The sequence below is a fragment of the Dromaius novaehollandiae genome, chromosome 1 (assembly GCF_036370855.1).
Source record: "Dromaius novaehollandiae isolate bDroNov1 chromosome 1, bDroNov1.hap1, whole genome shotgun sequence".
Lineage (NCBI taxonomy): Eukaryota > Metazoa > Chordata > Aves > Casuariiformes > Dromaiidae > Dromaius > Dromaius novaehollandiae.
The window spans coordinates 160,378,910-160,406,314 of record NC_088098.1 but is presented as its reverse complement, the minus strand read 5'-3'; the positions used below and the strand labels follow the sequence as shown (position 1 = coordinate 160,406,314).

At 38.2% G+C, this 27,405-nt stretch overlaps 2 protein-coding genes across 8 annotated transcripts in view; one reads left to right on the top strand and one right to left on the bottom strand.

Annotated features, from left to right (window-relative positions):
- Positions 1-20,263, bottom strand: part of NALCN (sodium leak channel, non-selective) — a 242,394-nt gene extending 222,131 nt beyond the window's left edge. For 4 of the 7 annotated variants that reach the window (XM_064504258.1, XM_064504278.1, XM_064504285.1 and 1 more), the window contains exons 1-3: positions 19,934-20,263; positions 10,111-10,257; positions 8,111-8,293 (exon numbers count right to left, since the gene is read on the bottom strand). In XM_064504258.1, coding sequence (XP_064360328.1) covers positions 8,111-8,293; positions 10,111-10,218 — 291 coding nt within the window. In that variant the 5' untranslated portion in view covers positions 10,219-10,257; positions 19,934-20,263. Of the gene's footprint in view, positions 1-8,110; positions 8,294-10,110; positions 10,258-19,550; positions 19,679-19,933 lie in introns of those variants that run through there. The other 3 variants (XM_026121638.2, XM_064504293.1, XM_064504299.1) reach the window with 3 other exon arrangements.
- Positions 20,264-20,268: 5 nt separating this feature from the next.
- Positions 20,269-27,405, top strand: part of ITGBL1 (integrin subunit beta like 1) — a 151,350-nt gene continuing 144,213 nt past the window's right edge. The window contains exons 1-2 of the mRNA XM_026121617.2: positions 20,269-20,599; positions 27,141-27,200. Coding sequence (XP_025977402.1) covers positions 20,550-20,599; positions 27,141-27,200 — 110 coding nt within the window. The 5' untranslated portion in view covers positions 20,269-20,549. The remainder of the gene's footprint in view (positions 20,600-27,140; positions 27,201-27,405) is intronic.

Below are 27,405 nucleotides of genomic sequence, written 5' to 3'. Positions count from 1 at the left end.
GCCTGATGCTGCTAAAATTGGTGTCTACTAGGCTGTTTTAACGGACAGGAGAGGGAACTCTCACACCTTTTATTTTCAAGTGTTACTCTCTTTTAACAGAGGGATAAGATATACCATATCTCAATTTTACATCATCATTTCAATGTCAATTTTGTAATACCATCGTGACTGTGATTAGAAGCTGCAATCAGGATGGGGTATAATGAGGATGATTCTATAACCCCTTACAGTGTCCATGGTGTAAAACCATCTCTATTCATCTCTCATTCCCTTAAGGCAGAATTTTCAGCTTAGCCATCTGTTTCTTGGTTCCTTTTTGTTGTTGTGGATGTGAATTTCTCTGTAATATGCATATATTTTCTTCCAAGTTTCTTGGACTTTGGCATGTTTTCCTATTTAGTTATTTAAAATGCCAGTGGGGCAACTGCGACCCACACAAGTAGTTTACCTGGAATATTTCTCTATATTTTATTCCATCTCCTAATACAAAGGCTGGAAGTAAAACATTCCAAAGAAGAGATGATATCTTTAGACTACCTTTAGAGTACCTTGCTCATTCCCATGTGACATGCCTTTCAGAACACAGCTTATTAGTAAGCAGAAGATAATTTTTATATTACGCTGATCAAAAAAATATAAAGTCCTTCCACCATAGGGTAGGCTCCCTGCTTTTTGTCATAAGCCTGATGCTTATCTAACATCGTATCTGTTTTATGTTTGAGACTTATTTTTTATTTCTTTGGCTACAATTCCCCCCACATACTTTTTCAGTGAGGAGATCCTTAGAGAAACTCTCCCTAAATTAAGGAGCAGACCCATCTAATGCACATACAGTCATGTTCGTAGGTGACACGTGACCAGGCCCATAAATGTAAGTGTTGATTCTATATAACTGAGCGCCTTGTTAGTGAGGTTACAAGTTCCTAATAAACTATTTTTGACTGCCACAAACATTAGTTCATACATGTTACTCTCAGAAGCATGCTAGCCACATCACTAAATTATATAGGATACATAAACTGTATGTAAATGGGAGCCTAATTCAAATCTTGTCCAAGAAACAGTGAAGGAGATTGATTCCCTTTCATTTAAACAGATTTAACATTTCTTTGATGCAGATGACTATAGCAGAGCTATTTCTGACTAAGAAGCTTCAGACAAGAAAGAAATCAGAACCAAAGATTCACTGAGCTATATTTACATTTGGGGAAATAAAGTTCATGCAAATAAGCTTAGGATAAATAGAAAGTGGTATTCTGAACTGAAGAGATCATGAAAATACCAATGTTAAATTGAATTCAATAACATATTATTGCATTAAATTTATTCCATTTTGTATATCAGTACATGGTTTTGAATCCTGGTGACATTAAAATAGGTGGCAAAAATTGTTTTTATTTCTTAGAAGGCTGTAATTTCATACACAGATATGTATTTAATTTTTGTTTAATTGTTTAAGCATATTGTTTAATTTTTGGATTCCTTACACAAATATAAACCATCAGTAGCAGATAGTAAAACAAAAGACCATTGCCAGCTAAACAAGGAAGTTCCAGTTTTATGATCCCGATGAATCAAAGGCTAGTCACTTACCTAGAGTTCTCCTATGTCTGCAAATCTACATATTCCATACATTCTGGCAATCATCTCATTATATGTTTTCTGATAAACTCCAGGGAACATATTACTTTATCAAAAAGAGCATTTCTGACCAAATAAAATGCTATTTAGAGCATAACAAAGTGGTTGTCAAAGAAGTGAAAGTATTCTGTGAGAGGCTGGCTGAAACAAAACCATCACTGTTCACTATACCATGACAAAAGAGATCCCTGACTTCTGCTAGATCACTGAGATCACATTGTATTGTTCAACCACCCTAGTACTAGTGGAGCTTGTTTTTCAGAATTCAGCCTGTATCTGGGGAGCAAGTGTAGCTAAATATAGGTGTGGAAAACATCTTGCCATGAAGATGATCTAATTTAATGTATTTCCATTTTATGTGAGAGAATCAAAGATAAAATTAAATTAAGTAATCTCTTGAAACACCCCTAAATGCTTCACTGAACTGAATGAATGACAGATCTGGCAACATGCTAAGACTGGGAGACTTTTAAGTCCATGATAGTGATGCCTATTGTTTGTGCTGCACCTGACAACAATAATTAAAAATAAAAGTTTTATTTTATTCAATTAAAATATTCTGATTCCTAAAATCCACAATAATCTGGTTTCAATAAATCCCATATAAAGACAAGTTTCTGTCTTGGGCTTAATTCCCTGTCATCACTAAAGCAGGGCCGTACTTCACATTTAATATTTCTAGATTTGAGACAAAAAATTTTAAAAAGACTTGATGTAGGGGTTTTTTGGAGCCAATTTGGATGCTGTAAATTAAGTATCTTCTGATATTTTTTGGCATAAATTCCTAACTCCCTGGATCTGTCAGCTGAGCACGCCCTTGGTAGGAAACCGACAAGGAGAACTAATGAGACCGCAGAGAAGTGTGCTAATCTTCAACTTTCTGAAAAAAATAAAGATACCTTAGAAGAATTCAACTTAAAACATTTAGGTCTTTTCTAGTATGCATACGTTGAAATTAAAGAAATGAGTTCTCCATTTACATGTGGACATGTATTAAATCCAGCAGGCATTAATTCCACAAATCATGTCGGGGAGTGAAGGATTATATACAGCCTTGATATATAGTATTTCTCCACATTTGAATAATTTGATCTCTAAGGTTATCAATTAAAAATTATAAGCAAAGTGGAATCAATGTGATTCTTTGCTGTGTTTGCTTTTCTCCATAGAGTGCAATATTCATCCTCTTTTTCCCTGGCACCCACCTGTTGTCTGCTCCTTCAAAGCACAATCAGACCTTCCTGCCTGTAGTTTTACTGCCTATCCCATATTTTAACACGTTTCACTGAATTAACACCAGAAGGTACAGCATGGAAACTGCACTGGTTCAGGATGGATGAGAACAGAAATACTTGCTTATCTGTTTATACCCCAAAGCCCCCATGTTCTGTAACAAAGGTAAAAAGCTCACATTCATGCTCCTGTCTTCATAAAATCCTGATTTCAAATTGCATTAAGGAGAAGGGAGAGGAAAAAAATATAATTTTTGGTTGGAATGCAACAAAGCTAAAATAAAAAATACAGAAAATTGCATAAATCTATCATATACTATAATTATATATATGGCATAAAGATGCAAATAAAAGATTCAGCCATTCTGAGTTAATTCTATTTCCTTTTTACTGCACAAACATGCATCTTATTCACATACTAAAATGCAAGCCCCAGCTGCCTTAACTTTAATACATAGATAAAGCAAGAAATGGACAAGGACATCTCTCAGCCTCCAAAAACATTGTAATAACTAATGTATTTGGATGTTGGGATTCCAGTCAGCTACTCCTACATTAACAAAGTCCTGAGGCCTGTCTATAGGGAGCAAGCAAAAAGAGAGGAGCATAGCAAGACCTGCCTACAAGCAAGCTTAACTAATAATAGGCATATGATAACAGGAGAGTGGTATCATTCATTAACAAAACATACTGTAAAAAAACCTCACAGCTTCCCTGTTGATATAATTGCCAACATCTTTTCTAGCAAAAGATAAATAACAAATTAAAACAACAAATGTCCTCCAACTGTACTCGTATAAAGTGTTAAACACCAAAATAAGATCCTTAACATCCTTTTGTAAAGTATGTTTGTGCAGTTGCTTTAACTAAGTTGATATTTTCATCAAAACATAATTTCTTAAAATATGTATCCTCATCATCAAAAAAGAACCCATTAAAAAAACAAGCACTGTGTGCTAACTGGAAGCAGAAGTCAGACATTATAAATTGGACTGCAGCTCTCCAGTAGAGTAGAAGCTGAAGGGATTGTGATATCCCTAAAAGAACCTCTTTCACCATTTTAAGAAAATGGCTATATTTTGTTCACAGTTTCTTTTTTAATATTTAGAAAGATGGTGACATTTAACACCGATTTTTTAATACTTTCAATGATTTTCTAAGAGATCATAGTTTTTAATTTCTAAAACATTAAATCTTTTTAAGACATGTCTGTAACACAGCTTAGTAGACATTTGCTAACATGCTTCATAAGCTATTCTTATAAAAATACTGATGTGGCTAAGTCACATCATCCATGAATTCACGCACTACTCAGAGAACAGAATTGGCTATCCAGTAAAATCATTAAAATGTGCAATTTATGTAGAAAGGTTGCAGAAAAAATATGAAACTTGCATAACTAGGAAGGTAATATTTTTTAAAATAAACTTTCATATTAAAATCTTGCTGTACTAATTAGAGCAGGTTTTCATTACTGAAATCCATATTAAAAATTCTTAGCTCATAAAAACATAATAAGCTATACATAAATCAAAAGAGTAAACCACCCATAGTTTCTCTTATGACTACCTGAATAACTTATTTGATGAAGTAATCAACAGCTAATTTTTCATGTCATCAAACTATTCAGTTAGAGACCAGGTAGGATTCATGAAACTTATTCTCTGGTCACTGATATCACACATTTATTGACTTCACAAATTTGAAATAGATTTAATTCTGAGTACACAGTATTTTCCAGGACTATTGTATCATTTCACAGTAAGCTCTAATGCAGGCCATCATTCTTCACTTTAGAACATAATTTAGAAAGGAGAAATCAAAAATAGATGGTAAGAAACAAACTCACTTGGCCTAATTCTCTGTCTGATGTAATGCTCCACGAATCATTAAAAATCTTACTAATGTTTGTACATACATTTTATACAAAGTGGACAACCAACATTAAGTAGACTGTCCTAGAATTTTGTGTATAAAAAGACCTCAATCAGTACAAAAATATAGCCTATTTCATTTTTCAGAGATGAGTTTCAAGGGTGAAGACAGATATACTACAAACATCAGTCCAAAACTATGACAAACAACAATTGCCTATAATACTATAAACCATAATACGAACACCATCTCACAGCACCTTTCAGTGCTTACTTCCCAGGCACTGCCTCCACACAGACTACAATCCATTAGCCTGCACATTCCTCCCCATTCCCATTCTTCTGGAAGAGTCAGTCTAGCATAACGCCTATTAGAAACAAACAGTGTATTATAGCAATAATATGAAATATCAATATACCATTTTAAAAATAAAAGCATCGCAGACTCTGTAGTAGATATACATCACACTATCATCTTCTGGTTTCTTTAATACCCATATTTTACGGCCCTTGCCTAAATGCATGTCAGTGTCTATTTTCTTTTTAGGTGGTGGATATCAATATGAGCAGCACCTTTGTAATTCAAAAAGTCCTCTGACTGAATCAGTTGCCTTGTCAAATGGCACAAGCAACACTCAGAAGGTGTAGGCAACCCAGATTTCAAATAGATTCTACTAGCACAGCACCAACTATTCAGAAAGAAACATAGTAATAAAGGGCACAATGTCTTTCCTCCTGGGGTAATAAAGCACCTGTCACATATATCAGTTCATTTTGTCCCTTTATACAAGGACAACAGAAAGCTTTTACAGACAAAAGACTAGAATTTTGAGAAATTGCTTTTATTTTCTATAAACCACTGGGAACCAGGGGAAGTAAATTTCTAACTTGTCCTCAGAAGGTGTTAATTAGATATGACTTAACATTTTCAAAAATCTTCTTAGTTCAGCTATACTGTTATTAATTGGGACTTAAGTGGATAGTGCCTACCTTCTCCATAAATTAGATTTCTCTCTGGATTAAAGTTTTCATTAATCAAGTTTCAAAAGTTTATTAGTATTTCAAACCCTTAGGCCTTTACAGAAACACTGATCTATGTGTAAGTTTGGTTAAGACTTTAGGTAAAGTTCAGAACAAGCATATAGCAATACATTCATTGAGCCAAAGTCTTCAATGTGCTTAAACTAGGACAACAGTTCATAAGCAAATTTCTTTATACAAAGATGTTACATATGCAAAAATCTTTAACACGTGTTAATAGGTTTCTAAACAGTGCCCTGCCACCAAGATGGCCAGAGGGCTGGAGTACATGATGTGTGAGGAGAGAATGGACATAGGACTGTTCAGCCTTCAGAAGAAAAAGCCTCCTTACTGCTATCTACCACTAGCTGATCAGAAGAAACAGAGAAGATGGAGCCGTACTCCTCATGGAGGTGCAAAGCAGTAGGAAGAGAGGCAATGGACACAGGTTGGAACATCGGAAATTGCATTTAAATATTAGGAAAAAATTTTTTTGCATGAGAATGGTGAAATACTGGACAGGTTGCCAGAAAGTTTGTGGAGTCTCCATCGTTGGAGGAGTTTGAAACTCAGCTGGACAAGTCCCTGAGTAACCTGACCTAACTGGATCTGCTTTAGGCAGAGGGTTGGACTAGATCACCTCTGGAGGTCCTTTCTGACCTAAAGTATTCTATGATTCCATAAATAGTGCCAATGAAGCCAATTTATTTGAGTGTAACTATATTCATTAATACAGACATGAAGTTGTAAGAAAATCCTGAGTTGTTGAAATAATAATAAATGCAGCCATCTTCTACTTAAACAAAATATCTTTGCATAACAGAGGTTATGCCATATATTTATCCAGTAAAGAAAGAGTAAAATGTTGGTGTGCAAATAAAATAACCCTTACTGTGATCTATACATATGTAATGTGAATCAAGGCAGGGAGAAGAACTCCAGTTGCTCACTTTGTGAGGACAGACTCTCATCAGACATGCTTCAAAGATCAGTTCATATCCATAAAAATACAAACCTTACATTATCCAATGAAAGATGTTAGAAAATGCATCAACATATTATTCATAGCCTCTAGCTGCTCACTCTGAATGAATTTGATCTTTCCACACACAAAGGCTGAGAAATCAAGCTCTGTACAAAAAGTCACACTGTGTTGGCAGTGCCTCCCTCCCTCTGGCCTAATCTCCACATGCCCATTTCTTTGTAAGGCTGTACTGGCTGTAATAGTAACTTCTTCCTCCCCCTCACTGTCCAAATGTGCATGCAGGCCACTAATTCCCCATTCACAATCCAGTGGTCTCACCTTCACCTGCTTAATGGGCATTTCTGAATAAGATAGTACACGTAGTAGCCAGAAATACTACTTCACAAAAGATTACTTTGGCCTTATGCAACACAAGGAGACTTTCACAGAATCTTTTTATTTCAGTATTTTTCCAAATATTAATATTAACAATACTTTAACTTTTGCTACTCATATGCATTAGGTATGACGACATAATAGTTTAGTTTGGCAGTTAACAAAAATGCTACCTCCAAAAACACAAGTCAGAACCCACTGGAGAGCTAAGCACAACCTGAGATGTCTCAAGAGTCATCAGATCTTTCAGCAGTGAAGAGAAGGACAGAACACACTGATTCTCTATTCTGTGCAACAGTGACATAATTAAACTATTAACAAGCTTTGCAGATGGATTTTCTATATATAAACTGAATTTGTGTATTTTTACTGAAGAATGGAAACAATCAGTAAAATAATGCCACAAAATGATGACTACTGAAAAATTCTGCAGTTGTATATTTTCCAATACCATATCTACTCATAGAAATATAATTAGTCCAGCAGCAACAGTAAACATTTGATAACAGAAGCATTTGTTTACTAACATGTATTATATTAAGAAAAAAATTCTGAAGAGCAAGATAACTATTTCTCATTTTGCTCACAGTAAGACATATGCTCTTATTTAAATCAAGTAACCCTGCAATGAATGAAAATTAAAGTTCTAAATCCAAATACGGATCTCTAGACATTGACAAAAGATTCTTACTTATATACATGTAGCTCATCTTACTTTTCATTCTTCATATTAACACAATGAGACTATGTATTTCTTAGTAGGAAACCATTATTATGAATGTTGTTATTATACTTTTGGGGATTAAATGTGCAGCAAATCTGCATCTTTGTCAATCTGCCCTTTCTGTTTATGTGCCATGGTATTGCCCACAGTTAAAAAAAAAATAGCAAAAAGAGCTGAGAAGTTAAAATAATCAAATGTCGTTAGCATATATTCAGATCCATTTTCTTAAGCACATGAAAAATATCTTTGAAATGTTTACCTTAACTATGCCACGTATATGCATTTTTGCTATCATCTCTGCAGTGTAAAGAAACATCAGTAGAGTATCGAGAGCAAATGTCACATATTGGAGAGGAGGATAATGCTCGAAGGTCTTTGGAGTGTTCATACAAACAGAAATCACGCTGATGATGGCACAGATTCGTAGTAGAGAGTGTACCCACTGAAAAAAGAAAATTCTGATATTGATTTGATGTTCAAAAACAGCTCAAATATTTAGCCTCCACAACTCGTACCAGGACTTTTTGTGAAGACATACAGTTGGGTTTTTCTTTTATATCATGATCCACATATTTAAGGCCTTCATCCAAAAATAAGCACTCCTGACTTTATTAAAAATATAAAATAAATTATTAGTTAATTTGGGAGGCTGTATAATTTAGAAAATAAGCATTAAGAACAAGGAGAGAGAGTTTGGATGCTATGCCTTCTACTTTGTGGCCTTTGCAGTCCAACTTATTTTCAAATGACAACTTGTCATTTCTATAAGAACAACAACAAGAAAAAAAAACACTTAAGCAAAAACTTCTCCAGACAAGAAATACTGAACTAAAAAGCATACTTATAGCAATTTTTCTTCTAGGGAAAAATGCTACTCTCATTTACACCAATTCAGGCCTTCTGATATCAAGAAGTTGTAAAAGCACTTATCTAATTTTGGTTTACTAATCACTTGTCTGAGTGTAATGATATTTGACCTGGACTGAACAGCTCAAGTGTTCATACACTCTGAGACCAAATTAATAATTTGAAAATGCAAGGCACCAGATGAATGATCTTTTACCTCCCTTTAATCCCCATAAAGTAATCTCTTGTTTCAAGTGAAAAAAATGATCACAAATAGTGAAGTGTGGCTGATATAAAAACCTGTCGTCTGACATATTAAAAAGTCAATATTACACATGCTAAGCAATATACTAATCCATCAACATGACAAGAAGCAAAATGATTCCATCTAAAAGCAGTGTACTGTGTACTGAGAAACATATGTAAATAACCTATCCCAGCATATATTCCTGCAATAACATTTTGAGCTTATTACAGCTGTCAATACAAACACTCTATTTAAAATTAGTTAGTATGAATCATTAATATATGGCCATTATCTTGTAAATGATTTAGGTGCTAAAACTCAGAAGCAAAGCTGAGGGGGTCTGGCATTCATACTGCAAATGACATGATAGTTTCATTAAATGAACGTAAGGCCAATATCATCTATTAATTGATTTCAGTAGATATGACTTTTTGCTTTTGTAAAATAAACATTTCCACTCCACTTTAAGAGAAGTGTGAAAATGCCTTCTCTGCAAAAGTATGAATTCTTCACAGGAATCCTGGATGCATGCTGACCGTTGAATAAATAAATAACTGGCATATTTACATGGTAATGGCATTTTCTTAATACTGCACATTCTATTAATAACTCCATTCTCAATGAAACTTTCAGAGGTTTCAAGTTACAAGACACTTTTAAACCAATCTATTGCTTAGGTCACATTGTAGGCCAAAGGACACTAGAAAAAAATTGAGTTTTACTGGAAAATAAGCAGCCAAAATATACTTTTGTATTCATAAAAGAGAGAAGAGATTAGAAAATCAAAACTTTTAAATACTACCACTTCAATAATAAAATGCTACTTTTGACACTCTTTCCAAAAGCTCATTTTGCAAACTTGACTTGTAATTTCAATAAACACAATAGCAACCAGAGACAGTGAAAGGATGTGTGATTAAAAAAAAAATCTGTAGATGAGTTTCTTGGCAAACACTGCTGGACCATTCCCATCACTTTGCAACAAGCAAAAGAAACCTTTTTATTTATTGTTGGACTTTTTGTAAAAATGAACTAATAGATTAGCAACCATAGCTCAATACCTTTTTCTTACAAATACTTATTTCAGAATCTTTCTTCGAAGTCATATTTCAAAAACAAAATTCACATTTAACTTATAACCAGTAACTACTGAAATAGATACCTACTGGTTTGTTAATCCACAGAATATCTGCACTGTCTGACAAAGACTCATCAGGACCAAAATCTGTAACTGGCTGGGCTTCCACCCTTGAACTTTGTTTCCTTTTGAGCATCCTGAAGTTAACTTTTGTTATCTATAATGATGAAACCTCCTTGGGGAGAAAAAAAAGAGAGAGTCATTAATTTACTAAACAAACCATTTTATAATGACCTTTTGAAGAGTTTTGTAATTAACCTAAAACATTTTGTCTCTGTGCCAAGCTGCTTTTGTACTTACTGATTAACAGGATCTTCATTTCATTAAGAAACTGCCTATATAAATAACCGACATGACTCTCATAAGTTTACAAAGATGTGCATAGAGGTATGCAACTCAAATAATTAACAGAAACTTAGCAAAGCTGGCAGAAAACTTATACCAATACACAAAGAAGGCTATTGATCAGACTTAAACCCAAAGTAATCTTGATGGATTTGACCTGGAGCCATTTAATGTAATGGTGACATTTCCATTTATTACACTACACTAGGCTAAAGCCCAATGAGCCAAAGGCAAACAGGAGATGTTAAGTAGCCAGCAGATGCTACTGTTCTCTACTGAAATCAGAAAATGAACCTTTTTATTATATAATTCTATTATTAATATGTATTTTTCTAATACTCTTTATGTTACCAACTACCTACCCAAGAGCCAGACCGCTGGCTCACTCTGGGGCTTATGCTGGCACATGAAAGCACTGAGGAAAGTGTGCCCTTCTACAAGGCTAGGCACAGTTTCCATGCTCCTGTTTGTGCATCACAGAGATCGAGCCCTTTGTGCACCTCAAGGATGCTGGACAAGGGCAGAGATGTGGCTAAATCTTAATATCGACTTTTGCACAGATAGAGTGCATGGAGCCCAAAGTCTAAACAAATCCAAAGAGATGAACAAGCTGTACCCTACCAAAGGTGTAACGGTCCGCCCAGAAGACAGCACAGGGCATGCACTGATCCATTCATTCATGAAATACAATCCCTTAGGTTGGGGGGTGGGGGGGAGGGGTTCAGGAAAACGAGCGGAAAGCAGAAAGCAAGATCTTGGACAAACCTTACTCGGGACGTAGTGTGTTTTGTAGGTGATGGTACACTTTCCAAAGATTAGTCAAAAGTAATACAGAATAATTTAATAGAAGCTAAAAGTCAACCATCAAACATCACAAGGTACGTTGATGACTGCAGTGTGAATACAAGAAACACTGCGCTTTAATTAGCTGGCAGCAGTGGGTTTAAAGTCTATGGGAGGTACCCATGTGCTTCCTCTCAACTGTCCTTTTCACTACATGGGCCACTGCTTCACATGCAAACACTATGCATGTATACGTTCTTTGCTGTCTCTTCTTTTGCCTATAGTGGCAAACATGATCTGCTCATCTTCTTTCGAGTCACTTACAGTCTATTCTTGCTCTGTCTATTCGCTCTCTTCCAGAATCAAGAGGTCAGCTCCTGCCGCTGTAACCCCCTTGTTATGTTTTCAGAAGACTACATTTTTGCTTTCTTCTACGGTGTTTCTCTCCACATGCAAGGTATCCCTTGCAAACCTCTGCAAAGTTTCCTCACTATCCTCTTTCAAATCCATCATTAACATAAACTCCTGAACACGATAACTGTGTGATCAGTGTGCCCTAGTGTTTTCCTGTCTGCATGCACCTATCTATCTGATATCTCCTGTCTAATATTTAAAATCCAAGTCTGGACCATTGGTCTGTGTTTGTACAGACCATAAAGCAATAGCGTCGAGGTCTAGAACTGGTGGTCCTAGCTGAAGCAGCTGAAGTTATATAGCAGTTGGTTTTTTTTTTTAAATAAACACTAGTGATATAAAAGCAAAAAATAAGGGACAACTTCTGACACCTTTACTCATGTTGGATGGTCAATCACAGCAAGATACAACCTTAGTACAAGTGAAACTGATAATCTGTGAGTAAAAATATGCAAATGTTTTTAAATGAACATTTTAAATACTCTCTAACAAATGAAGACTGCAATATAAACATATCCATATAAGCTCTATGTTCCCTTAAGCCTCCTCCTTCACTTCATGCTCCCATTTCTTTCCCATAACCTTTCACTACTTCCTTCTCTTTACCCATTTTTTCCTGCTTTGTCCTATTTATTATTTTGACCAAAGCATAACTAAAAACTCTTGAGGCCTCGGGGGATGCTAGTATACTTTTTGAGGTGAGGAAGCATCGCATCACTCTTATAATGGCTACATTTAGCACAGTGATATGAAGTTTGCCACAGTTTCTTGGGAACTACAGTTCCCAAGACCTTAAAAGTTAAAAAAAAAAAAAGGGCACTTTCTAAAATGCTTCTTGCAACCATGTTCCTCTGTAAACTGTTACTCAAAAGCTAATCAACGAACCAATAGCATAACAACAGTTTTATGTTTACCCTTTTTGGCAATGACTATGACTGGTTCTGGTAAACTTAGGAAAATACTTATAAATGGTAGAGGATCAATAAGTACAATCAATAAGATAGTTATGAGAAAAGGCTCAGGATACGAAACACTGGTGAGCTACTACTGAAATCATTTTTATAAATGATACTCTAAATAACAACTTCTGTCTTTCTGGAGAATAAAGTAGATAATTAGCAACTGGTTATAAAAGAAGCTCAGTTGTTTTTATGCTTTTTTCCAGTATCGTTTTTCAGTATTATTCTACACATTTGATGCGTACAAGATTAGCCATATCCTCATAATGAAATTCCCATTTACTTTGTTATCCAGTGACATTTTCTTTTTACCTATTGAATTGATTTGGGCACATAAAATATCATGAACCTGAGATGTCACTTATTGTTTCAATTCACTGAGTCGTAATCAAACATGGTGACAAAAGAGATCAGCGTTGCTATTTCTAAGAGGTGGAGATCAGAATTCCTGTTTTTAAGAGGAGGCCATGCATACAAATCCGAGGGAAGGGAGGAAACATTTGTGGCATACAACAGCCAGCACATTTACTTCTCTACTTGAAATGAGCAGGAGTGCCCACAAAATTGCAGAATAAAGACTGCAAGCCAGGAACCTTCCAGACATGATCTTTAGCAAGAATGTTCAGAATACAGTAAGATTGCTCACAAGTTTTTATGCAATTTTTTTTTGTTCTCACTACTTTTATTTTTCCAGGAAACACACAGGCTTTTACATGTGTTTGTTACCCTAGAACAACGCAAAGCCTGGGGCAGCCTCGGGACTCTCGCACACGTGTGTAAGGAATTTAACTCTTAAACTACGAAATTTAACTCTTGAATACAATCCCTTTTGCAGCTCTATCTCTAAGGGGGATCCAGCTGCAAAGATGCAGGGGAGGAAGGGCGCTGTGCACAAACTCCTTGCAGTGCATGAGGTGCAGCGAGCACCAGACCAAGCGGTGCTCACAGTGGGGCTGTACTTCTCCCTACCTCTGACTGTGAATCCACCCCTGCAGCTCCTGCATTGATTCTAACACACCACCTTAGGTCTTTCTTGGATCACCACCTGTTATTAACATAAGATACTTAATACATTCCCTAGGGAATATTTCTAGCTCCAGAGTTTTTAGAAATATGGGGTGTGGGGTGAAAACAGGTTGTGAGACAGGAAAACACCATGGAGTTTTTGGGCTATGTCCGCTTCGGATTTTCTTGGGGTATTTTCTCTGTAATAGCAATGAAAATCAACAGCACAGGTGTCAACCTTCCTAAGGAGGAATGCAGTCTCTTTGCTTTTAAATCTTTCCTTTAGATTATTTTTAGAAGCGAAGACAAACTAAAGGATCAAAGAAAGATAGAAAACTATTCATGCAGTGAGCCCTTTCAGATCCATTCAGTCAGCCTTTTCTCTCACCCTGAACTTGCAGGTGTGTTCAAAGAAAATTAAGATCACAGCAAGACAATCACTATCCCATCTTAGAACTAAAATTCAAGACAATAAGCTAGATTTATCAGTATCACGTTACATCTGCAGCTTCTCCTGAAATGAACGTATACAAGCAAAATAGCTGGTAAACTTAAAACCCAGTGTGCACTCGGGGGAAAAAAAAACCTCTATGAAGAACATCTAATCCCAGTTTGTGATATCCACATCAACCATAAGACACTTTTGCTGATGGAAGTTTACACTTCCTACAAAAATCAAAAGACAAATTAAAAAAAGCAGCTGATCCTACACAGCCTCAAAACCTGAGAAATCTGTGCCTTGTTCCTAAAGCAAGTTCACTGTATATAGCATATTCTCAAGCACTCTCTATTACAAACACCTTTGTTAGAAAAACGCGCTTATAAAAGGCACTGGTAGAAAAAGCAGTTGAAAAATACCTTCACAGAAAAATAAACAGAAAAATAAAGCAGATACTCCTCTCTGTCAAACTTTCTAAGGCTTAGTCTAAGGAAAGTTTCAAGAACAGCCAAATCCTTGGTATCAGCAGTCTGGCTTCCCGCGTATTTCTGTCTCACAGTCTATTGGCTTTGTCATCTGAGATCGTGTGAGCAGACTGAAAGTCCTCCCATGGCTGGGCACCTACAAGAACTCTCTTTAAAATGAATTCTGAAGGTCTGAAAACATGTCAACTCCCATTCCAACTTTTCCCAAGGATAGGATATATAAAGTGGCATATAAACTTGTAAGAGAATAATTATCTTTTAACCTTTACAGATATGCAAAAGCTAAAACGTGCCAATGGATTCAAAATTTCTAGTGTGTAGACAGGAAGAGGACCTAAACACACAAACACATAGCATGATGAGAAAATGTCAGTTCCATTTTATATTTAGAAAATCCACAGGCTACCTTAGAGAACAAATTGCTCTCAGCAATAGTAAAGATTCTATGATTACAGAAAAAAAGTAAGTTCTCTTTCTCTACAAAGCCTTCCTGCTGTTGAATCTCAATAGTCTTCTTCCTCTTCCTGCTAGCCAATTGTCCTTGTTTCCCCATTGCCTGCTCCCTCCATCCCAACAGTCTTCCATCCCTACTTTTGGTACAATTACAGGTGCAAATTATTTCAGAATTTGTTCTCATGTATCACAATACTTGAAGTGAGCAAATTATATAGATGACAGTAGAGATATACTTGATTTTAGAAGGGTAAAGACAAAATTCCATGTGATACAATCACATGCCACATGCAACTCTGTATGTTGTTACTAACTCATAACTAGTTTCATGGAAAAACTCCTATCAGTCCTCTTTGTCTCTGTGTTGTTGCTCCATCTGATAAAAAGTCCTAGAAGATCTCTTCATTATTTTCAACACAACATACTGCTAATAGCTGACTGAAATTCCAGTGTTCATTAAAAACAAACTGGATACTTCACAAAGAAGGTATATTGAAGGAAACATCCTAAAAATCAGTTACATTCACACTTTCAGATCATTTGGACACTGCTAGAGAAGAACAGCTGGTGATGTCTTGTGCTCACAAACAGGACCCGAGGCCAAAAAATCAGGCTGGGGTTCACAGATCAAAGCAGGCTTACTTTTTTTAATGCAAAAACCCCTAGTCTGAAAATAGAGAGGTGTCTAGAATTTAGCTCTTTGCTCTCTACAGGTCTCCTGTGTCTTGTTTTGTCAATGGCTAAGGGCTATGTTAACACAGTATTTATTTCTTAAATACAGTTTTTCCTTTAAGATCTAGCCAAAATGATTCAGATCTACTCAGCAGACAGAATCAAATATAAAATTCCATACAGAAGCTGACCTCTTGTAAATATGATATACAGCCTCCCACTAGTACCACACAATGTCATGCCATGACTTCCTTTTACCGTAAGCCTTCTAACACCTAAAAGACACAATTTTGAAGAATCTATGCATATCCACTGTGTTGTGATGTAGCCAGATAATGAACTTCATCATTTTAAATAAAACTGGTTTGCATTTTGACCACTTTTTTCAATTTAAAAATAGCATTCTATAAAAGAAAAAAAAACTAAACACACACAATCTAAAACATGCCTTCTTAGTATTAATTAACTGATGATTTTCAAATGAAGCTGGTAAATGCATTCCACCACAGCACTTCTTCTACATACAAAATAGAGATCAAGGTACCCCAAGGTTACCCCACCAGTAAAGGGCAGTTACACTCTTATATTATAATCCACAATCCCAGCTCCCCAAGTATCCAGAAAGGAGAGACAAGCCTGACCACAAAGCACCTCCTTCCCTGTGCAACCAGGTTTTTCCTTCCAAAGCACGAGAGCAGTGCGCAACCCAGACTCTCTCTGACCCATAGGTTGTTGGTATAAATTGGGACCAGGGAGCTGGACCCCAAGCCCCACAGCTTAGACACAGTGTAAAACATTACTTTGTCATAATGATTGGCTAATGCTAAGATTTTAATAATGGCCACTGAATGCCTAGGAGTTATATGTAATGAATATATTGATGGCAATACATTCCCCTTATGAATATATATCATGGCTTAACAGGCAGATTACTTTGAATGTTCTTTTCAACTGCAGGCCACCTACCCACCACTTGCTGCCCTAAGATTAGCCTACTGTAATCTATACAAAAATCCTTCAGAGACCCTGGCTGACAAAGAAATGCAGCAATTCGCTTGATAAAAATCATGCTGGGAAAACATGACAGCAGTGTTCTGGGACTTCCTCTTGTGATTTACTCTTTTCCAGGTGGAAATTATGTTGTAGCTGATCATTCGTGAAGCTCTGAATGTCTAGTACCTGCCTCTTTGTGGGGCACCTTCTTCACCCATGCCTTACAGATGCAGCTATGAATAGCTGACGTACCTCATCTAGAAGTTTTTTCTTGAGAAAGCAAGGGGGCAGGTCATGCTTTGAGAGGATTTAGGGAGCAACCCTTCCTCTCTCTAAAAGAGTCTACATTTGGTGACCTGCTAAGATCACTGCAGTAGATACATTTTGCAGGATTTTTCAGAAAGGACTGAGGGCACTCTTATCAGAATGATGAAGGGGTGTAAAGGAGCTTCTCTGTAGGCGGATAGCTGGCAGCAAGCCTGCTTCAACGATTATCTTAATGTTGCTGGGATTTTGCTGTACCAATAATTACGCGTTAGGGTGCCTAGAACCTTGTATACACATCTTTTCGTTATTTAAATTGAAATACATTTAAAAATAAAATAAATAGTGATTATTTTCTTTTAACATTGTTACAATTTCTGCTAAAATAATTATTAAAAAATTGAATGTTCTAAATCATTTTCCCTTTCCAAATTCTTCTCATCATTAGAGGAACTGCCAGATAATTAGTTAACCTATATATTTCAAACCTGAAATCTTGAAAACAAAATTAGGACTCTTCCTTTTTCTTATCTGTTACTTAAAACAAACAAATTGACATGTAATACACATTCTCACTCTGCAAGAGAGTTCCTAAAAGCTGCAGCCACAACCTTTGCTTTCTGCTACCATCTTTATAAACACGATGATTGGATGTCATGCCCTCAGAAAAAAGGCCAAACTTGAAAGCTTTCTTTTGGAGAAAAAAAAATGAAGTGGAAAACTGAGACCATAGGATCCTAGGATAATTCAGCTTGGAAGGACTTCAGATCTCTAGCCCTGTTCAAGCAGGTCAGCTGTGAGGTTACTGGAGTTTACACAGATTACTCCAGTCTAGTCTTGAAAACCTTCAAGGATGGACTGTGCAAACTCACTGGACATCCTGTTACACTGCTTGATTGTCCTCATTGGGAAAAAAGAAAGAATGAAAGAAAGATGTAAAGATCAAAGAAAATATAGAAGGAAAAAGGGAGAGCAAAGAAAAAGAAATTAACTAGTGGAACCAAGACAATTTGCAACCATAGCCTGGCAGTACTATCTCCCAGAGAAAGACATTTATTTATCAGTACTTACCTGACACAAGAAGCTTCAAACAAAATAAAAGAGGTTATGGAGGTAAAAAAGGGAAGTAGAGAAAAAGACCAAAAAGGAAATAAAATATGATTCAACCCATAATGGTTATTTTAGGCTGATTTTGCTATCTCCAAAAAGATTTCATGCTCAAAACCTGTGGGAAATCCAAGTCCTTTCCCAAACATTAAAGCATTACATTAGTCACACAGTAAAAAAAAAATTATTTTGTGAATGCAACACCTCTACTTTACTCATAAGCACATAAAAAGATCTTGTTTTCAACTGCCTTAATTCCAAAACACCATGAGAGGAATTAAAACACAATGCCCCCAGAAGCCAATAATACTTCCACCTTATGATGAGATACTCATTTCTTAATAGGCATTGTTATCGCAGAAAATAACAGACTTGCCTTCTCCTGCAGAGTTAGGACCAGTAGCCCATTATCCTCTACAACTGAGCTTGATGATGATCATCGCTTGTGGAGAAGGTTTAAGGCCTGAAACCTGTGTGGCTCAAGACTTTGGTTTTTATGAATGCCACATAGGTTTATATAAAGCACCCATTATGTCCAAAATCTGGAGATAAATCAAAATTGTGTTTATATGTTAGAAAGTTTTATTTCCAGGAGGTGTTTATCAAATGGGAATGAGCTCTGATGGATCTCATCTCTGATTAAAATAAAGCAGACATGCCAAAAAAAAAATTCTTTGGGCCCACACTTCTAGAGTAGAAATTGCATTCTTACTGTGAAGGCTCAAAAATTTTGTTTTAAAAGACAATCTCTAGCCCAACTGGTTAAACAAAAATTCCCCCAACTATTCCTAAAAGTTCCCAAAGGTGTATGTATGAACTTGCAGAAAGTCTGAGTCTCCTAGCAGCCTGAAACACCAACTCAAAGAAACATGATTTTCTTCTGCCTCCATTAAAGTTACTGAACTTCTCAATTTATGCAGCAAAAAATAGTTCACTGTCAATATGGTTTGGTTTTTTTGGTCACTTATGAAGCAGGTGAGATGGGGTTGTTGTAGAAAAAAATGGAAAGAGCCAGGGACAATGAAAAGAAACAGGAAACTGAAGATGTGAAAGACACACAAACAAAAGACCCAAATAGCATTTAGTTGGTCTTTTCTTGCTGTGAATATTTTCTTCATGAGTGACTCAGGATGCTACAATGGGTAACCGAACAAATCATAGCCAACTTAAAAGCTACATTTGCACATAAAGGCCATCCAAAATCTCAGTTCTTCCTAGGAACGCATCTCTGATGTCAGCGGGAGTGCTAAAACAAAAATTTGTGAACAAAAAAGAAAAAAGTGAATATGTCTCTTGCCACTTAATGAGGGCTGAGGCCCTCGAAACGGGACATTACATTTTGGGGGCAACGATGTCTTTCGGTCCAGGCGGGCTGATCTCGCCTGCTGCCCCGTGCCCACACGAAAGCAAGGGCACCGGCTGCTCGTCGTGACAGCGGCAGGCCCGCCGGCCCTGCCTGGCTCTCGTTTCTCTCCCCGCCGCCCCACCTTAACCCCACCGTCCCCGCACGCAGCAGCATGAGATGGGCCCATCCGTGGCCTACACGCACCAAACATCCGCGGTGCCCCGCGCCCGTTTTTAAGCTCACGCCGCGGCTGCGGCGCAGCAGCGGGGGGCTGCGCAGCTCCCGCGGCCAGCACGCTGCCGCCAGCAGGCCGCAGCCAGGCGCCGCGGCCCCGCCGCGGCCCGCGGGCAGCTGCGCCCAGGCCCCGCTCCGCGCTCGGCGGCTGCCGCGGAAACGCAGGGCCCGGCCCCACCGCGGGACGAGGCGCCGCCGCCGCCCGGAGCGGTCAGGCCTCCCGCCGCGGCGGCGGTCAGCGGCGGCCCCGCCGGGCGCAGCGCGGGGGGCCGGCGGGGAGGGAGGGGAGGAGCCGCGGACCGTCACACCGAGACCGCGTGTGCAGCAATCGCAGCCCGGCGCCCCCGACCTACCGCCAGCATCGCCCGTCATGGCGTGGCCGGGAGCAGCTAGTCGCGGCCGCCTCCAGTCCGTGAGGCTCTGGCGCGGCGCTCCCCGCGGCGGCGGCGGCGGCGGCGGCGGCGGCGGCGGGGCCGGGGCCGGCAGGCGGCGAGGCGGCGGCGCTCGGCGGCGGGACCGGGGCGGGCGGCGGCGGGTGCCCGCGTGGCGGCGGCCGCCCCCGGTCTCTCGGCAACGGCGGCGGCGCGGGGACACGGAGCCCGAGGCCCGTGCGGGGGGCGGCGGCCGCGGGGCGCCCCGGGCCCGGGCGGTGGCGCGGCGGGGAGGGCGGCGGCGGGCGCCCGCGGTCGCCGGGGCTCGTCCTGGCCTGGGCGGGGGGCCGATGGCAGCGGGCAGTGCCCCCACCCCCCAATCCAAACCTTTCAAGTTTAAAGTAAATATCATTTAACCTTTCAAAGATCAGAGGGTGAGTAAACAAAACTTGGGTGTGTCTATTTATTTTATCTTTTTTAATGCAAGCATAAAAACGCTTTGTGTCTAAGCAAAATCGCCCCCGGGGAGCAAGCCTTGTGCATCGCCGAACCTGGGGCTGCCTTCATCGTCTGCACCCTGTCTTCAGTCGTCTTCAAAATGCGCTTTATAGGGTTTTCTTTGCCACAGTTCATCGAGTCTCAAAACAAGTGAGTGCTAAGTGAAATAAAGAGCCCAGAAGGCAATCTGCTGGGTGAAACCGAGCAGTCACTGGGCAAGAAGAAACAGTAACTATTCGAACAGACAAAAAGAGAGCAATATCTCACCGAAGTATCTTTTTGAAGCAATTTTGTAGGCTTTTGTTTTAGTATTTTTTATCATGAGGGATTACTATGATGGTACTATGATAGTTTTCTTATTTTGGTGAGAAACCTTATCTGTGCATCCCAAAGCCATTTTAGTATTACACTTTTCTCCGTAGCTGCAGCACAGAATATATATTTTAATGATATCATCAACTGGGAGGTCTTGTTAATTTTCAGAATTAGAAGAGCCAAATACAGGCTTGATCTTGAGCTCCACAGTAAAATAAATTTATAAAATAATATGAAAATAATATCACTTGCTGTAAAGAGATACCAGAAATAATAATAATTTAAAAAAAGACTTGTAAAACTGTTACTGTAAATGAAGTCACCATGTTCTGATCTGTTTCTGTATTTTCTTGGGCAAAAAAGTAAGTTTCTTTAAATTATACTTGGTCTTTGAATGAAAATAGTTGATATGAAATAGTACAAACTCGTAGCCTTTTGGAGCTTGTAACATTAGCAAAATTAAAGAGGTAATCCTGCAAACAAAATTGTTGCTATGATAGCATTAAAAACATGCAATAGGATTTATACAGCAAAACCCTGAGCAAAATACCCCAGAAAGCAGAAGGAAAACATATGGCATAAATTGAATTAAGTTCCTTTAGATTATATCGATTTGACGTTTACAACAAAAACTAGTAAGCCAGTCAGGGAGCAGGCCTCAGGATTATGGATCCAGTCCTGCCAGCACTTACATATGTGCATTAACAGCATTAGCAATTCCAGTAAATTTAAGCACCTAATTTTAGTGTTTGAGGGACTGCTGTCTTTGGTAGCTATCAGCCAGCTGATATCTCATGAAAGAAATTGAAACAAATCAATTTAGGAATAAATGTGTTTACAAATAATACTCTTTATATTTTGTATTTTTCCTCCACAATTATATTTTATTACTTGGAATAAGTTGCTAGGCAGCATTACGCTGTTGGCGATAGTATCTTGTAAATGAAAATTGACAGTTGCAAACAGTGAAACATTGCAGCTATATCTAAGCAAAAGAAATCTTAGCGTTTGCCAGCTGATGTGATTTTGTGCAACAGCTTTTCTCTGGATATACAGGCTTAGGAAAAATAATATTTTGTGGAATAGTTCAGGTTGAAATAGAGGACGCCTAGTCTAACCAAGCTCCCGCTCAAAGCAGGGCCAGCTGTGAGATCAGACCGGCTTGCTCAGGGCCTCATCCAGTTGCATCTTCAAAATTGCTGGAGACAGAGACTGACTGCATGACATTTCTGGCAACCTCTTCCAATGCTTGACTGTAGTCATTATGAAGAACTTTTTCCTTACTGGAAAAAGGTACCATCTCTTGTCTGTTTCTCCTCCTCCAGCCATGCACACCTGGGAAGAGCCTGGCTCCGGCTTCTTGACAACCTCCCCATAGGACCTGGGGGCTGCTGTGAGATGCCCCCAAAGCCATCTCTGCCCCAGGTTGATTAAGCCCCCCTCTACCTGCCTCCCCCCACAGGGCAAGTGCTCCAGCCTTGACCACCTTGGTGGCCTCTGCTGAACTTGCTCCAGTGTATTAACATCTTTCTCGCTTTTGGAGGGCCGGGATGGAGCCTAAGTTGGATGCAGTGCTCCAGGTGCATTTTTAATGAGTGCCAAATAAAACGGGATTCATTTTGTTACATAGATATTGTTATATAATAAGATATTGTTATATAATATATATTTCCTTACATTCATATTTCTACTTTTAAATGGCAGCATGTCATCATGCACTGTGTTAAATTCTGCCTTCCTTGCCTACACTTGAGCTTCTATCAACTGTAGGCTATTGAGAGAGCAACACTCTGAGCAAAAGGTTTGATTCTCATTTGATATCTGTCCATTAGTACAGTTTGCATCAGATGGTGCTAATGCCGCATAAAGGGTTTACCTATTGATGCCTTGACGTATCTGCCTGTGCATCAAGAAAAATAGTAGTGTCTTTCATTTAAAGAATTATGCAGACAGCAAAGGTCCATTGTTTGCAAAAAAAGCCATTTCTCGATTCATCATTTTGCGACAAATTTACTTTCATGTCTGTCACATGAAAAGCAATTATGAACATTTTAGAACTTAAGTTGCATACATCATGTATGTGAGTATAAAGTATAAAATTTGGATGCTTATAAAACTGCTGAAATCATTTTGTAACGAGTCTATCAGTCACTTAAAGTCCCTGTTTAATATTTAGGGCCATTTAGGGTTTATTCTGATTTAGAAAACTCCCACTGACTTAAAGAGCTAGCATTAAACATACAGAAGTGTGAAATAGTACTCTGAAGAGAGACAATAATGGTCTCCCCCTCCATCCTTTCTCTTTATTTCTGTCTCTCTCTTTTGTTTTTGGTTTAATAACAAGCAGCAGGTCCCAGAGCAAGACAGAGCCTTGAAACTGTAGCAGAACGGTTGCTGTTGCCTGGAGAATCTGATGTCCTTATGTTCAACTTAAACGTTAAACCTGAGTTATTGCTATTTTATCTCTAAAAAGCTCGTAATACACATTTTTAAATTTACCATCCTTAGGAACAACTCTTCAGTCATAAAGACAAGAATGATCTTTCATTATTTGAAGTCTAGCATTACTCATTCTAGTAGCTAAGTTACAAAATATGAAAATCATTAAAATTCATTATTTTAGTGTATTTGCCACTATTTTAGATTTTGTCAGGTTCCCAGGAGCAAGCAACAATGCCACTTTGAAAAGTAAGATGAGTTTGATCACAGGATGATAGTTTATGTTGAAAAATGACATGCTCATTTACTTTCCCTGATTGGCTTCTTCAACAACACTATAGCGTGTGTGTAGATATATATATATATATATATATATACACACACACTATACTGTATAGTATATGATAGTATATATTATATCCTAGTAAGTGTGCATCTATCTATATAGCTATGTAGTTATAGGTATTAGTATAGTATATATAAGTATGCTATAGTATAAAACAGTAACATCTTGATTAATGTTAGCCCATGAACTGTTTGGATAGCTTATATTCACTACCATTCAGGCCAGCTACATTCAGGCCAGCTCAGTTTTAGTCTTGTTCCAGCCTTGATCTTGTAACTCCAAACTCTATTTCTGTTCCATGTGTGGTACCATCAGCTGTCCCAGATTCCATGTCACGTCAGCAAAATGTACACGAGGTTTTCTGTTCTGCACAAGTCTGGTATATCCTGACTCTTGTTTGGCTCCAAGGCTGCCATCAACTAGCATGGTAGTAAACCTAAACAGTTGTATGCATTTCTGAGCTATCTCGTTTAGAGAGATTTTAGTTGCCTCCATCAAGTGTTTTGGTCCACAGATGTTGAGATAGTTTGTTACAGTTTAGATCTGTACAGTAATCTAGTTTAGTGATTGTTTCTCAGTAACAGAAGTGATGAAAAAAACACTAAGTTTCCAAGTCTCCTCATTCCACATTTTATGGAGAAATAATAACTTGTGGGATCTTTGGGATTTTCAAATTCTGGTTAATTTTATAAAATTGCTATGTAAGTGAATGGTTCGGCAATCCCTCCAGTGATACAAACTGATGGTGTTACTGTAATGGTTTCCATGAAGGAGAACACGGAAGGATTATTTGACAGATTTTGGTGGTCTCCAGTTATTTTTTAAACTGATACTATTCACTGGATATGCATTTTGCCTTGTCCTGTTTTATTAAATAATCAGCCTTAAAAATAACATGCACTTTGGTTTGCAAACCCAATGGCTTCATTTAAGTGACAGCAAAATTAAAATGGCCACTAAGAGGCCATAACAAGAGTAGTAGGAAGAGACCATCTGTCTCTCCACACCAAATGAAATGTTGCTTGGCAGCAGAGTATGTAATCGTACAGTCACAGAATAGTTGGGGTTGGCAGGCACCTCTGGATATCCTCTAGTCCAGCTCCCCCATTCAAGCAAGGACAGCTAGAGCAAGTTGGCCAGGACTGTGCCGAGTCAGATTTTCAACATCTCCAAGGACAGAGACTTTGCAACATCGCTGGGCAACCTGTTCCAGTGTCTGTTTGATCACCCTAACAGTAAAAAAGTTTCTTATGTTTTTTTCTTACCTTTCTTACAGTTTAATGTTATTTTAATTTGCTTTAATACATAATTCTGGCACAATTAAAGTTAAGATATTGCTTGCCCCTAAAAATCCACTGCCTGTGAATTACCTGGCCTGGTCCCAGGTCTTGCAACTTTATTTTCACACAAAAAAAGTGAACACCTACGTGTCTGAAGCCTTAATCTGAAACTCCGCTAGGTAGGAAAAGTAGCATTTTAGGAACACTCTAATTTGTATAGAGCTCTTTGGGATTATGTGCAGGGATGGCTAAAATGAAGTAAGCAGTCCTCAAGACAGGGTGTCAGATTCTTATCTAGAGTGAGACTGACTCCTTTTAAACTGGCTTTACAGTCCGTTTGGGAGCCACTTAGCCCACATCTAGCGTGTATATATAAGTATATATATATATATATACACATTCATATACACACAAACATCCTAGGCTTAAATGATTAAATTGTAGCTCTGAGCAGAGATTAAGCCACAGTGAGGAAGCATCCAAATATTGTATTAGAGGCATGTACATATGAAAGCAATTACAAAGCTTAAGCTCTGGGTGCACATTTTAAGTACTCCACCCTTGGGCTGTGTAGCTATGCCTTCTCCAAATTTAAAAGGTCCAGAGCCAAAATGTGCATGTCACTTAAAACCTTCACAGATGTAAATAAATAAAAAATAAGGGAGTGATAAGGTCAACAAATCATGATAGATGTTTTCTCCATGTATATTTGAAGTTATAGTTTCCAGAATGCTTGAAGGTCTTTCTTATGAACACCTATCACCACCAGTCTGCACAGGAAAAAAGACAAAGAACAGGTGGCAGCATTTTAGTGTTTGAATTAAAGATAAATCGAGTGCCAAAAGGGAATTACTGTTGTTTCAAATTCAGGTCTTTCTATTTATTCTTCTCTAACTCCAGACTTCTAGCAGTACAATTTTTGAAAATTACATTGTTCTTAAATGTGCTCCCTTTTTGAATCTAAAGGGTTTAATTTTTTTTATATAAATTTGAAAAAAAATCACACAGATGGAACACACAGTGCTGCATTAAGCAAAATTCAAAATTCAAGCATCCTCAAAATAAAGGCTTTGAGCCTGCCAACATTACTTACCTTTTCACTGGATCTGTCAGTCAAATGCATGAGGCTAGCACAACTATAAGCATGTGCAAAACTGAAGCCAACAGATCAGTCTTAATACAAGATCTGTACCAGCTGCATTGCATGAGAAAATTCTGTAGTATGTTTTCAACGTGATATATACTGTAAAATGTGACAACACTTGTTAAAAATTAGTATATAATATGCAACAGCTACATACAGAGCTGTAAGATTTTTTTCCCCCTAATTCCCCTTACTCATGTTTTAGGACAAAATTATGAGTCATATAGAGGATAGTATACTATGAGTGAAGTTCTACACTTCTCCACTTCAAGATAATCTATTAAAATAAGTCAGCAGTCCTGTGTCATTTGGAGTTATGTTTGTTTTTAACCTGTTTATCATCAAGGAGTATGTATAAAATATATATATATATCAAATTATATTAAAAGTTTATTTACCAATATGCTAGAAGAGATTTTTACAATCTCCTCTTTTGTGTTTCACTGAAAGTTTATATTTTAATAGAATAGGTACTTGACTGAAAACGGCTTCAAGGGTTCCTTTGCCATCCGTAAGACCAGCAGAGCAAAGTCAAAATTTGATGCATTGTTTGCAGGAAGTTCCAAGGGAATTGCTAGCTGAACTCAAATTGTACATTTGAGTTCACAATGTTAAATGTAAGACAGCTAACTACACTTTTGGGAAAGGCAGCATCTGAGTCATAGAAGTTTTAACTGAATCTTAAAATGTTTTCTACAACGATATAATCTGTGGTATACCAGATATCTAATATGAAAATAAAACCAAGAAGTTACTCATTTTGAAAAAGCTGCTAAGGGCTGTAATCACAGTATGGGCTCTGGAGCCAGTGTAAGTCTGCTCTAGCAGCTGCCTGCTTCAAAAATGCAGATGTGTGTGTGCAGACTGCGACACCTATACCATGCCATCTTTTGAGACGGAAGTTTAGTTTCTTTAAGAACTTTCCATCCCAGAGACGTATTGGGCAATCAGCAGTTCCCCGGGGGGAGCCACTGGGGTCAAAAAGGGTTGCAACTTTTGCACAGCATAAAGAAATGGACATGCCCATTCCTGCCAAATTTCACTCAGAGACAGTCTCCCTCATTTTAGCCTAATCTTAAGGCACTTGCAAAATCTCCCACTTGTATGATGAAGTGTTTTAATGAGGCATTAGGAAACAGCTAACTCATAATATTTTTTAATTTGCAGTCACTCAACGTGGCGCAGGCTGGCAGCCTCCGGGGTCGCACAGTGCAATGCTTCCAGCAGGTAACCGTGGGAAAGGAGGTGAGGGAGGTACCTGCACAGGCGGGAGGGAGGTCTCCCAGCAGCCAGGCAGGCGCGTCCCGGGATGCTGCAGCTCAGCCAGAGGCAGCTGGGGAGCACCAGTCCTCTCTCCTCACCAATGCACGTTTCCCCAGCCACGTTACGCAGATTATCCCAAACAGCCATCCGTCAAAGGACATGGGGATAC